The following is a 14,245-nucleotide window of genomic DNA, read 5'->3' on the forward strand; positions in this document are numbered from 1 at the left end:
TGATTAGAGTTGAGTAGTCCGAACAGTGAGGCATGGAGACCACCAGATGGTGCCAACGGACCAATTCAGGAGATGCCAGAGGTAGAGGGCATGACAGTATTGAGTGGTTATATGCCTTTAATGTGAGTGTACACGAGTATTACCACATGTGTCCAGTAGTGGGTGCTGCAGGTTTTGCTGTAGGCAGACCTCCATCTTGTGGAAAGGCCGGCACAACACATGTAAGGCATTTGGTAAAAAATGTGCTAAAATCATTATTTAGTAGTGTTTATAACCGTGTATTTTGGGTTCTTAGAGCAAAGCTAATTGCCAGAGGTACTGGAGGTACTGGAGAGTGGCATGTTCTGCTAAGCTATGCTAAAGTTCTGCTAAGCTATGCTTAGCAGAACATAGCTTAGCTTCTGCTAAGCTATGTTAATGTTCTGCTAAGCCATGCTAAAGATCTGCTAAGCTATGCTAATGTTCTGCTAAGCTATGTTAATGTTCTGCTAAGCTATGCTAAGTTTCTGCTAGCTATGTTGCAACGTGAACTTATTTTTCTATTGTGATGATAAAAGTGTTGAATTCATGTATTTTCAAAGCAATTGTGAATAAACAACATAAAAACAATCTTAGAATATGTACAGCTATATACAAATCAGAAACTATTTACAGAGATGTGATTATAAAAAGGGTGATTACACATTTCAGTGCCACATGTAAAATATTGTGCACAGTGTGACTATACACATTACCCTGCTTATGCAGGTTGGTTTTTAATTGACCTTTTTTAAGACAGACTGTTGATGAGAGCCTGGACTGGAGCTGCTGGATCCTAAGCTGAGGACGTTCTGGACGTTCCAACATCTTCGCTGGACTGGGCCCCATCGTACACCGCTAAGTTGAGATATTGTGCACAAAAACGCTCATACTACCCAGGTTGTGGTAAATCAGAGCTCTGACCATTTTATTTTATTTTTTTCCAAGTTTACATTGATCTCTTTTAAGTATTTTTTTTTTAGTTTGAGGACTGAACAGAAGAAACAAATGTGGAAATTCTAAATAAATACCGGCTTTGTTCATCTTGATTATAAACAGTGGTCTACTTTTATTTTTCCTTTATTCCTCCTTTAGAACCTAGATTCCTGGGTATGTGTATGGACCTTAGTTGTTCACTTTATACATGTTACACTTACATTATATCTTTACCTTCAGGTGGATTCAGAGCCATTATAATTCATAATATTAATAACACAGCAGGTGGAATTTATGCATTTATTAAAATATTGATAATGTACAAGCATAATAATAATAATATGCAAATTCAAACAATGATTACTAAAATACAAATTACTACAGATTTCACATTTTGTTGAAAAGAAAAGAGTTTATGTGTATTGACGTGACCTTTGCTGAATGTGTGTGTGTGTGTGTGTGTAACTTCCTGTAAGTGGTGACAACAGTTCCAGGTACATAGTCTGAAGGAAGGTTCTTTTGTTTTCCCAGAGTTGGAGGATTTATTTCAGTCTGAATGCAGTGATACATGAGATCTAATCTGATCTTGTTCTGGTTTGGGATTAAATTAGGGTCATAAAGATTGTGTGTGTGCAAAATAAAAAAGTGTGTGTGTGAAAAATATTTGTAAAAACTATTTTGTGTGTGCAAAATGTTTTTTTTGTGTGTGTGTGAACTTTTCTGTTCCAAACCAAATACACAGACTAATTGTGACCCTGGTTTAATTGTGCTTATGAACCAGCCAATCAGCATTCAGCTTACAAAACACGCCCCCTTCCTCCTTCATTGCATGATGAAAAATGTCAGAGAGCCATAAAGCAAGTGAACAGGTGATTAATATAATATCTTAACACAGGGTGTAGAAGTTTAATAGTTAATTACAGTTTAAGAAGCTGTAGTTAAAGTTTTCACACAAAAACTATCTTTAACAAATACAAATCATTTTTATTCACAGAATTTTTTACACGATCTTTATGACTTTAATTTAATCACATATTCTGGCTTCAGGCCAATTTTACTGTTATAATGTGTATTAAGATTATTCAGAAATGACTTCATGTTTATTCTTATAATATTATAGAACATTAATTTTAATTTATCACACTGGGAAAGGGAAACTCTTTGGTAAATAAAAACATGAATAATTAAATCCTGAAACATCTTCTCATGAAACTAATATATAAAACAGGAATGTTTTTAAAAGATAAAATATGAAGTTATTGGCTTTAATAACTTCTAAAATAAAACAAACAAACATTATGAATATTAATACGTGTCATGTTTATTATTTAAACAGTTGATACAGATTGAATGGATATATATATATATATATATATATATATATATATATATATACACATATATACATATATATATATATATGTATATATGTATATATGTTTCTATGGGACAGTGTTGGTACATTTTCTCACGCTGAAAAACACATTTAACACATTTAGCTTCACCGCTTGTAAAGCGACTCAACCTCAACAACAGATGTTTAGCAGCGTTAGTTAATAAATGAAATAATCTGAATGTTTGAGTTATTTACACATTTACTAAAATATAATAATAAATAAATATTAACTCTAACCCTGTTTCTGTAAACGTGTAGAAAAAGTGACTCCCAAACATTCAGACTAGTGTCTTTATCAATAATTCTGCTAAATATGATAAAATATGATCGTTGTTCTTCAGGTAGAGACTCTTTACAAACAGCACAGCTAAATGTGAATAAACGTCTCTGTTGTTCTGCAGCGGGAAAAAATGTACAAACTATGGCCACGCCCCAAAAGTGTCTGTATGTTTTTAAAAACATGATGTCATTTATATAACGTTTAATACAACAACCTGATGTTTTATATTTACATGTTAGAATTACAATGTTATGATTTCCTGGGATAGATTTCTTAATATCTATAATTAATGTGTAATGTTTATCTACAAACCTTATTTCTTTTCCCTGAAACATAGATTTAAAAGAAGCAGAGAGCTCACCACTGTTCCTGTAAGTACAACATCTGTTCTCATAATAACAGTATCTATAGTTATTGATTAACAGCTCTCTGATAACTAGTGATTGAATGTTGATTAGATCTAATCTTAAAGTGTTATTTACAGTAGACATCAGTGTGTTCTGTGATCGTCATAAATGGAACTTTTTTATTCTCCTTACGTCAGAAACAGTTCTTGTGTTGTTTAAAAAACTAGTATTTACTTCAGACATTAAGAGGAGGAAACAGAAACAGAACATACAGAGATAGAGAGAAGATCTCAGTTCCTCTGAGGTGTTCTTATCTCCATCCTGGTTCTGCTTCTCTGATGTTCCTGTAGAGCAGAAAGAGGAGTGAGGTTCTCTCCAACATCTGATGAAGTAGAAGAACAAACTAAACTCAGACTCACCTGGAGGACCAACTCTCAGACTGATGGAACAGACTGGATCTCCACCAATAACTGATCTCTGCTGACGAGGTGAGTTTCTCTGGAAGACTCGACTCTCATAGGTTCCTTCATCATCTTCTCTCACGTTCTTCAGAATAAAACTGAAGGTTCTGTTCTTTATCTGTAGATCTACTCTGTCTCTGTAGGACTGGAGCTGATACCTGGGATCAAGTTGTTTGTTTCTATACAGGAGAACGTATCCATCCTTCAGATCAGTTCTGCTCAATTCCACCACAGCAATAGTTCCTCTACCAGAAGGTTCACATGTTAGAGAGACATCATGTCCAGGTTCTACTGAGATGTTCCTTTGATTTGAGTCTGAGGAGAATCCAGATCACAAACAGGTTCCACATTAATCAGATGTACATGTCACAGACTAACAGACTAACTCACCTTTAGACTCCAACACCTGCATCAAGCTGATCAACAGAACCATCTGAGACATGGAATAACTCCTCATGGTTCTACAGTGACTGTGTGTAGATAAGACAGAGAGGAAATGATCTGATGTAGGTGTGTTACCTGTGTTACTTTGTGTTTGTATATGACTCACAGACACGCCCACTCATTCTTTATGACTCACAGACACGCCCACTCATTCTTTATCTGCTGGTAGGAAATGAAAAACGAAAGAGAAATGTTTTACATCTTAATCACCTGAGGCAGTGTTTCTCAACTGGGGGTACGCAATACCATTACAGGGGCTACTAGAGAGAGAGAGAGAGAGAGAGAGAGTTATAAAAACTATAGAAATCAATCTATTCTGGCACCATTAGATCAGTGTTTTTCAACCTTGGAATCTGGATCCCATGTTGGGTCACCTGGAGTGTAAATGGGGTCACTTGATATTTCTGAAAAATTAATACACATTTTTGAATTTTTTAAATTACTATCTTTTATTAAAACACAATCTCGTGTTTCTATACGTTCACTTTGTGAAATATAAATCTAGTTCAATTAAAATGCAATAAAAAATATCTGAACTCAGACATGATGAAAAACTAATTCTAGTCTTTGGGGCCTGAATATGGAATCAGAACAGTATCATAATGAATGAACTCTTGCAGGGTTTTTCACTAATACACATGCTTTGTTTCATATTTGTATTTCAGATTCACAAATGCACACGATCTGTTTTGCAAATATATATTTTATGAAAACTTGTAATGTAAATTCTGAAATGCACATGCTCTACTTCACAAATATTTTGAGACACACATGTAATATAAATCTACAGATAATGTGAATTGCTGAATGTGCATTTACAAACTGCTTCTGTGAAACATCTGTGTATTTGTGAGAGAAGTGTGTGTGTGGTGACGTCGCAGGTCAACGAACGTCACCATTGGCTGATAAAAGAAATTGACAGATTCGTCAGCCAATCAGGTGTGTTTGCTTTCAGCCTATCATATGGCTTCTTACATTTTCTCCACACTTTTAAACCAATTGCAGAGCTACTGATATGTGCACATGTGCAGTGTTCAAACAAGAACAAGACGTGCTAGACTACAATGGTGGACAGCAGAGACAGCATGGAGAGACTTGCATCACGTTGACGACATGCCCCCGACGTAGGTCCCGACGCTGAACTTTAAACCAGGCTAAAGGTTCAGCGCCAGGACCTACGCCGGGGGCATGTCGTCAACGTGACGTTGAGGTTGACCCTTTTACTTCTGTGTGGAGGGAACACCTCGCTATGCGATTTGCCGCCCTGCCTCTAGGGGGTGTGGCTGTGTGTTGTTGTTATAAATGAGCATTAAAAAGCCCTTCTTTATCTTCCGGTCAGAAAAATGTTTTTTAAGCATCTTAAAATGTAATTTATTTCTGGATTATTACTGACCTACTGTACCTAACTATGTGTGTTTAGTTGGACACAAACATTAAAACAGTGATTTCAAAACGTGCACTTTATTATTCAATATAAACATAAATTGTTAGGTTCTGTTTATTTTAACCCTTGGGTCCTCTTTTTGTTATTCTGTCTTTGTTTATTTGGTTTGTTAACTCTTGTCTGTGTTTCAGGGATTCCTGTTTGTGGCTCCACCCCTCAGTGATGTCTGTGTGCTTGGTTGGTGATTGATTAGCTCCCTCGTGTTTTCACCCAGGTGTGGTCCATTCCCAATCAGGCCTCCTCCACTATTTAGCTGAGTGCTTGGTCACAGTATGACTGCGGGATCATTGTGTGTAATGTCAGGTTCGTTGTCTCCTCCTTGTGTCCCACTGTGTCTGGTCTTGCTCCCTGTTTCTGCTCCCCTGTTTTGGATTTTGGAATAAAAACATGGATTGGTTCCAGGAACGATATGCTACGATCCTGCCTCCTTTTCTCTCTGCATTTGGGTCCACACCAACTCCGAACCGTAACAATAAATAACTTGTAAACAAAGAATAAAAGTGTATCGAGCGGACTGTCGACTGCTCCGGTCAACAGTCACTTCGGGGGTGAGGAGACCCCAACCCAACCGTAGAGTGGAGAGAGCAGCGAGATAACCTGGTCCAAAGCACTGGGAAGCGGAGAGTTGGAGTAGGACAGCGCTGTGAACATAACGTCATGTCTGCTCCTCTATCAGCCTCTACAGTATGTTGGTCATTGTTTACTGTTAATGAAACACACACACTGTAGGTACAGAGACGGGGCAGTAGTAGTGATAATAACAGTAAACACACATTTTGTCTGTGATTGACTCTGTTTGGCGGTGTTTCATGTGCTGCAGCCATAAAAGGAAATAATAAAACTTTTAGTCTGTCTCGGTTCTCTCTGTGACTCAATCCACTGTGGAAACAACTCTCCTATCGCTACGATAAAAGTTAAAACATGGTGGTGTGACTGGAATAGGTAGTGACCAGGGCTGAGGTTTGGAGCTGACCAATCACAGCTCTTGCTGACTAGTCAGGATTCTTGAGAGGTGCACGTAAGGTTACGGGGGTGGGGGTCTGCGCGTACGGCGGGTTATTTTACGCAGAACCTTAAATCAGCCTTCAAGTCTCTCCATGCTGTCTCTGCTGTCCACCATTGTAGTCTAGCACGTCTTATTCTTGTTTGAACACTGCACATGTGCACATATCAGTAGCTCTGCAATTGGTTTAAAAGTGTGGAGAAAATGTAAGAAGCCATATGATAGGCTGAAAGCAAACACACCTGATTGGCTGATGAATCTGTCAATCAGTTTTATCAGCCAATGGTGACGTTCGTTGACCTGCGACGTCAGGGCATTCTCATAATTCACCACACACACACTTCTCTCACAAATACACAGATGTTTCACAGAAGCAGTTTGTAAATGCACATTCAGCAATTCACATTATCTGTAGATTTATATTACATGTTTTCATAAAATATATATTTGCGAAACAGATCGTGTGCATTTGTGAATCTGAAATACAAATATGAAACAAAGTATGTGCATTCGTGAAAAACCCTGTAAGAGTTCATTCATTATGATAATGTTCTGATTCCATACCAGAAACTCTTGATATGAAAATGTGGGTCACGATCCACAAAAATATTGTTTACAGAGTTAGATTCTTTAAAATGTGTCATCACTGATTCGTTATTATGATCTATAGATGTTTTTAAATTGTTTTAGAAGCAAAATGTTGTAGTCAGACGAAGGGGGGACTTGGATTCAGAAATAAGAGAAATAGGGACTAGAACCAAACCAGTTTGAGAACCAGTGATAAAAATGTTCAGAAAAGATGTTTGTAGAAGAATTAAAGCTTTGATGTCAGACCACATGACCTATACATCATCTGTGTGTATGTGTGTGTCCGTGTGTGTGTTTCCGTGTGTCTGTGTGTGTGTGTGTGTCTAAACCAGTATACCCAGTCTGTTGAGAATAATGACACGTCAGATGTTTTCATTCTCTATTCATCATAAAAACACTGAGAGGTGCAGTAGAGTTAGTGGAAAGATGAAACCATGTGAAATGATTGTATAACATTTAATCATTGTCATCCATCAGTCAACACCAGCACAGACTGGTTTTAATGAGGATGGTTTCATGTAATAACAGGTTAGAGCAGAACATAGTTTTCATGTATGAAGCATGAATCAGTCTGAAGTAGAAATATAGTTTAGAAGTAAACACACACAACCTCCTCCATGATTAAAATAGTCTTCATGTTTTTCAGATTTCTATAAAGATTCTTTAGAGTCAAACACACAAATATCAATAATTCAACATGTGGATCTTTTTTAACCAGTTGTTTTCACTTTTATCACTATTGTTGTGTTCTGTAATAGTTGTAGTTTTCACACAAAAAAATGATGAAATATGACGTATTATAGAACACAATGATGGTAATAAAACTGAATAAAACTTGTAACACACACACACAAGATGTGTGTGCTAAACAAAGTGTGTACGTAGATGGCGAGTCATTCAATATTAGTCATTTCACTAAATATTAGGTATTTATTTACCTTTGTTTACCTGTCGTGGATCAATCTTTTCACACTGGTATCATTCAATACCGATACAAACATTGGTATCAATACTAGTCGATATATCTGTTTTAACATGTTACAAGTATATTTTACACATGAAGTAATTACATTTTGACTAGTTAATTTAATTAAATATATCAGGAATTAAGTTTCTACATGTTAAAAAACAATTATAAGATAGGATAAGACGACCTTGGACACCCTGAGAAAAGAAAACAGCCGAGATAAAGTCGTTGGAAAAGACGCTGGAAAACTCACTGGAAAACCTACAAAGCGAAGCAAAGGTACTGAAAGAAAAGAATGAAAGAAATGCTGAAGAGATAAAATTGTTGAACGCCAGGGTTGAACAGTTGGAACAAAAGGAAAGAGAGAAAGATGTCATCATCACAGGCCTAAAGATAAAACCCAGGAGCTACGCCAGTGACGAAGAAACAAAATCGATTGAACAACAGGTCATTGACTACTTGGAGTCGAAGGACATTGTCCTGAACCCTGACAACATCAACTCCTGCCAAAGAGAAATGATAACAGAGCTGTAAAAATGAATATGAAATTCAAAGGAGAAATACTCAAGCAAGGAAATAAACTGAAGGGAACGAAGGTGTACATCAATGAAAACCTGACGAAACAAAATGCAAGCATTGCATGGAAACCAAATAAAAAAAGGAGGAAAAATTGTGAAGACTTGGACAAGAAACTGCAGGATTTACATCACACCACTGGGAGAAGAGAACGGAAAACCAATCCTCATCAAAACGATGGAAGATCTGCGAAAATATGAAGGATCCACCTAAACAACAACATTACTGATGGTAATCATGGATATGGACCCAGATCTATATAAACACTGGAAACAAAACTCAGACTGTGATTATTTTACGGAGACTGAATTAAATGTGGAAACCAAGAGTAAAAAAGGTCTGTCATTTATTCATTTCAATTGCTAAGTGGTGGGGTGATTAAGGATTGCATTACTACCTTGCTTATGAACTAAGACATGGTGGTGTGGAAAACACATCACTGCCAAGGGAGCTGACAACAGCTGGAGTGGCCTTGATGTGGAGACAAAACAAGATGAACTTTTTTTGAACTGGAGGCTGATACGAGCAGCGATGGAGAGAAGGAATAAAAAAAAAAAAAAAAAAAAGGACGGCACTGACTACAGATGAGAATAAATCCTACACAAAAAAGGACTGTTCAGAACAACTTAAGAATGTTTTTGACCAGAGAGACATGTAAACCCATGTAAATTTTCGATGTACAAAACAGGGGACGGGACCTGAATAAGCAAATTGCTTCTCTTGTCTCCTTTTTCGGCATGTACAAAAAAAAAAAAAAAAATCAATGTAACCAAGTGAATGTAACCATGTCGGAAATAAACTGAATAAATAAAATAAATAAAAATTAAAAAAAATAGTAAAAATGTATTTTTCCAGTTTAGATAAAATCAACTATTGCATTGTGGATATGTTATTTATTTCTCTTTTTAATATCTATGATTCAATTGTGACTAGTTATAAACACACACACATTGTACCACACTCCCCATGGTACAAAGGAGGAGGACCACACATGAAGGTAACAGTTTCTATATCACGTAGGATATGATGGGAAAAGTTCCTAGTGAGAACCCTGTGTATGTATATATATATATATATACATATATATACTTAATAATTAGCTCCACCAATAATAAAGGGCCTTTGTGGCTATACACATACAGTATGTGTTAAAAAGGTATGAAGTGTGTGTATTATGTGTATCAGACACTAGTTTATCATATTTCATTCTCCAGAGGTCAAAACTAAAACATTTATTACACCATCAGATAAGACTTCAACAACAAATCAATAAAACCAATAAAATCAACTATTAAAACTATTAAATCGATTTAATGCGTCATGCAATTTATGTCACTGACCATGACACAGATGTTTGATTAACCTGCCGAGCTTTGTGTGTGTGCGCACCACAAGTGTTTGTGTGTGCGCGCACTACGAGTGTTTGTGTGTGCGCGCACTACGAGTGTTTGTGTGTGTGTGCACAAGTGTTTGTGTGTGCGTGCACGAGTGTTTGTGTGTGCGTGCATGAGTGTTTGTGTGTACACCACAAGTGTGTGTGTGTATACACCCCAAGTGTTTGTGTGCGCGTGCACGAGTGTTTGTTTGTGTGCACCACAAATGTTTGTGTGTGTGTGCACTACGAATGTTTGTGTGTGTGTGTGCACCACGAATGTTTGTGTGTGTGTGCACCACGAGTGTTTGTGTGTACGCGCACCACGAGTGTTTGTGTGTGCATGTACAAGTGTTTGTGTGTGCGTGCACGAGTGTTTGTGTGTGTGCACCATGAATGTTTGTGTGTGTGTGCACCACAAGCGTTTGTGTGTATGCGCACCACAAGTTTTTGTGTGTGCACCACAAGCGTTTGTGTGAGTGTTTGTGTGTGTGTGCACGAGTGTTTGTGTGTGCACCACGAGTGTTTGTGTGTGCGTGCACCAGTGTTTGTGTGTGCGTGCATCAGTGTTTGTGCGCTCGCACCACAAGTGTTTGTGCGCTCACACCACAAGTGTTTGTGTGTGCACGCACAAGGGTTTGTGTGTGTGTACACAAGTGTTTGTGTGTGCGTGCACAGTGTGTTTGTGTACGAGTGTTTGTGGGCACAGTGCGTGTGTGCACGCACCACAAATGTTGGTGTACGTGGACGAGTGTTTGTGTGTGTGCACGAGTGTTTGTGTGTGCACGCACCATGAGTGTTTGTGTGCGCACACTACAAGTGTTTGTGTGTGCTAGCACAAGTGTTTGTGTGCACGCACCACTACTGTTTGTGTGCGTGCACAGTGTATGCGCGCGCACCACTAGTGTTTGTGTACACTGTGTGTGTGTGCGCGCACCACGAGTGTTTGTGTACGAATGTTTGTGTGTGTGCGCACGAGTGTTTGTGCGTGCATGCACGAGTGTTTGTGTGGGTGCACCACGAGTGTTTGTGTGTGTGCACCATGAGTGTGTGTGTGCGAGTGCGCACGAGTGTTTGTGCGTGCAGTAGTGTTGGTTTATGATTTGCTAGCGCGAGCGTTTGTGTGAGAGACACTTTTCTTTCAGTTTAAACAGGGGTTAAATGTGTTTTATAGATAAACTGATTAAAAAAAATAAAAATCTGATTGATTATGAAAATAATGTTTAGTTGCAGCTCTAGCTTCAGATCACGTAGACATTAATAACAGAATCAGGGACCAATAAGGAGACTTTCTATCATTCACCAAACACTAACACAGCTACTGTATTCATCATCTAACAAAGTAGAGATGATTTGAATGTAATGCAAAGTTCTCTGAGGTGATTTAAAAACAGGATGAACTGGATCACTGAACCTGCCTCAACATGCTGAAGGCTGGAGGCGGGGCTTGTTGCTGCTCTTCAACAATCACGTGGTTTCCAGGAAAGACTAGAACTTCTCTTTTTTTTCCTTTAATCTTTATTTAGAAATAGAAATGAGGGAAATACCGTACAATAATAACTACCAGGACACAAACATACAGAGGCAAAGCTTCACAATAATCACATTAAATAAATACATTAAAATAACACATACATCTAAACTAAAGTCACATATAGTTTCATATATTGTTTGAGTTCATGTTCAAAGATGAAAAGCAAATATTTTAGTTATTTTGCATTTAGCAAAATGTATAATTATGTTAATGATATAAAATTGTTTTGATAATAAGGACAAATAATACAAAAAGAGGAGTGGTTTAATACAAGTAAAGATCAGGTTGATCAGGTTTTCACATAATTTGGTAAAAAAAACAGATTAAAAATTATCCTCAGGTTGTTCTTCACAGGATCAGCTAATCTTCTTATTTTATTGTAAATATACATTTGATGGGTAATATCTGTGAATTATTTTAAAAATACTTCTCTTATTATTTATATCTAGTTGGAAGATTCAAAGTCTTTTTTTTTTTGACAGAACTTTTCCAACATTATAATTTCATAATAATTCAAATTTAGATCTAATAGAAAAAAACTAAATTTCAGGTATAAAATTCCACATTGAATAGACGTTACTCATGAAATGTTTTGGCCAATTTATTTTGAACTTATCATTTAAGACGAAGTCTAAAGTTAGATTAAGCAGCGTATGTATATCAGCTTAACTTAAAGCAGATACAGACGATACAAAGAACACATTTATTATAAAACATAACAGAGAAAATATATCAGAAACTAGTCCAGACCTGTATTCATAAGGTGAATAACCTGTATCTGGATTTATTGACGACTTTGTTCTTTTTACAAATTAAATTAAATAAAAACAGAAGACTGACCTTGACCTTAAATATTATAATATACACATTGAAAGGAAATGTCGTTCAATGGTACCAGTCTGAACACTGGATCTCAATGTGTGGCCAAGTTATAGAGAAAAAGTCTTGTTTTTGTGACGTCATGAACTTTGACCCCTACTAATGTTTTTACTGGTAGGTGGTACAGCTTTGGTTCTATGAAATAAAATATTCTACTTGAGATGAACTTTTCATAAATGTAAGCATCAAACTTATACGATAAATATTGGTAGAGATATGAAAAACGTTGGTTTTTGACACTTGACGTGACCTTGACCTTGACATTTTGGCTCCAAAAAAAGGTTGAATAAACATTATTGACATTGTTCCTATGAGATGACTTACAGTACGTGTCATTAGTGCTGTATTAATAGTCTAGGAGGACATTTTTAATAGTAAAATACAATAATAGTTGCAGGATAAGATACATAAAAGTAATACAATAAAGAATAAGATGAGGGCCAAAGGATTGATATTTGTTAAGGGTTCATAAACATAAATACAGTCAATGTACAATCAAAAGACTCAATATGTCACCTTAAATGTAAAGAGTTATTATTATTATTTATCTTGTTTTATGTATTTTGAATCTGTACATGATGTCAACACTAGTTCAATCTTTCTGTGACAGTTTTGCATGTTTGATGTTTTTAAAGATGTTTTGTTATTTATTATGATTTTGAACTGTTTATAAGTTGTTCCAGACATTTTAAAATCATGTTTGAAACTGTACAATATTCTGACAGAGGGATTGTGCTTTAATAAGTTGTGATGAATTCATTATAATGAATTACCTGTTCTTGATCATTTATCTAAATAATTCCTTTGTTGAACCACTTTTAAAGAAATAATGATGAGTTTTTATTCTGAATATTTTCATTGTTCCATAGAATCTGTCTGTAGATCAGCATCCAGGAGCTGATTTATGGAAGTTTATAGAGCTATTAGAGCTAGTGGCATTTTTAGAATTTCATTTAAACTTAAAGTCACTCATATGATCAAATGAATAATTAGGTGATAATGTTCCATACATTAGACTATTCTCTGAGTAATCAACAAATGAATAATGAATCTAAAGATATTATTCAGTATGAAAAGTGAATGATTTCCTCTGATTACAGGTGACCTCTTTTCTGATAGAATGGTTTGTTTTTCCATAAAAAGATCTAAAATCCTTCTACCTTTGTAAACAGGACCGTGCTGTAGATTCTCTCATTAGCTCTGATTTGATTCTCTACTGTAAATAATAAACTTCTGTTATCTATATCTATCTATTTTAACTCCTTTTTAAATAACCTAGTGTTTAAACTTCCTCTGCAGAACAGTGACCTCTGCTGGGTGATTAGTGCCACAACAGAACCAACGTCATTTAGTCACTAATGTTTCTAATGACTTACATCTGATTCTAGTCCATGAGTTTTACTTTAAAAACTAAAATATCCTTTTTCATTTAATTTGTTCTGTAATAATCCTGATATTTATAGAAAACACAGAAACTGAAACAAACAAAACAATTTAAAAAAACTACAATCAGGAAAAAGTTTAAACCAAGTAAACCTAACCCTCTCTTAAAGCAGTGGTTCTCAACCTTTTCATAATAAAGGTCCTAGAGAGCAGGGACCCTCCAAAATAAAGGTTCCAGAGAGCAGGGACCCTCCAAAATAAAGGTTCCAGAGAGCAGGGACCCTCCAAAATAAAGGTTTCAGAGAATGGGGACCCTTCAAAATAAAGGTTTCAGAGAGCGGGGACCCTTCAAAATAAAGGTCTCAGAAAGCAGGGACCCTCCAAAATAAAGGTCCCAGAGAGCAGGGACCCTCCAAAATAAAGGTTCCATAGAGCAGGAACCCTCCAAAATAAAGGTCTCAGAGACCGGGGACCCTCCAAAATAAAGGTCTCAGAGAGCGGGGACCCTCCAAAATAAAGGTTCCATAGAGCAGGGACCCTCCAAAATAAAGGTTTCAGAGAGCGGGGACCCTCCAAAATAAAGGTTTCAGAGAGCGGGGACCCTCCAAAATAAAGGT

At 36.5% G+C, this 14,245-nt stretch overlaps 1 protein-coding gene and 1 long non-coding RNA gene across 4 annotated transcripts; one reads left to right on the forward strand and one right to left on the reverse strand.

Annotated features, from left to right (window-relative positions):
* Positions 1–131: 131 nt before the first annotated feature.
* LOC114460580 (uncharacterized) lies at positions 132–4,400 on the forward strand. 3 transcript variants are annotated; one of them, XR_003673675.1, is made up of 5 exons: positions 132–221; positions 779–918; positions 2,968–3,001; positions 3,328–3,465; positions 3,563–4,400. It is a non-coding gene; the product is annotated as an uncharacterized LOC114460580 (long non-coding RNA). The 3 variants fall into 3 exon arrangements; XR_003673674.1 differs by having other exon boundaries at positions 3,582–4,400; XR_003673676.1 differs by having other exon boundaries at positions 3,333–3,465; positions 3,582–4,400.
* On the reverse strand, positions 3,097–4,195 carry LOC114460575 (uncharacterized). Its single transcript, XM_028442492.1, has 3 exons — positions 3,829–4,195; positions 3,397–3,753; positions 3,097–3,321 (listed from the first exon to the last, which is right to left on the reverse strand). The coding sequence occupies exons 1-3, from the start codon at positions 3,893–3,895 to the stop codon at positions 3,140–3,142; spliced, it is 606 nt and encodes a 201-aa protein (XP_028298293.1). The 5' UTR covers positions 3,896–4,195; the 3' UTR covers positions 3,097–3,139.
* Positions 4,401–14,245: the final 9,845 nt, after the last annotated feature.

The sequence above is a fragment of the Gouania willdenowi genome, unplaced genomic scaffold (assembly GCF_900634775.1).
Source record: "Gouania willdenowi unplaced genomic scaffold, fGouWil2.1 scaffold_51_arrow_ctg1, whole genome shotgun sequence".
Lineage (NCBI taxonomy): Eukaryota > Metazoa > Chordata > Actinopteri > Blenniiformes > Gobiesocidae > Gouania > Gouania willdenowi.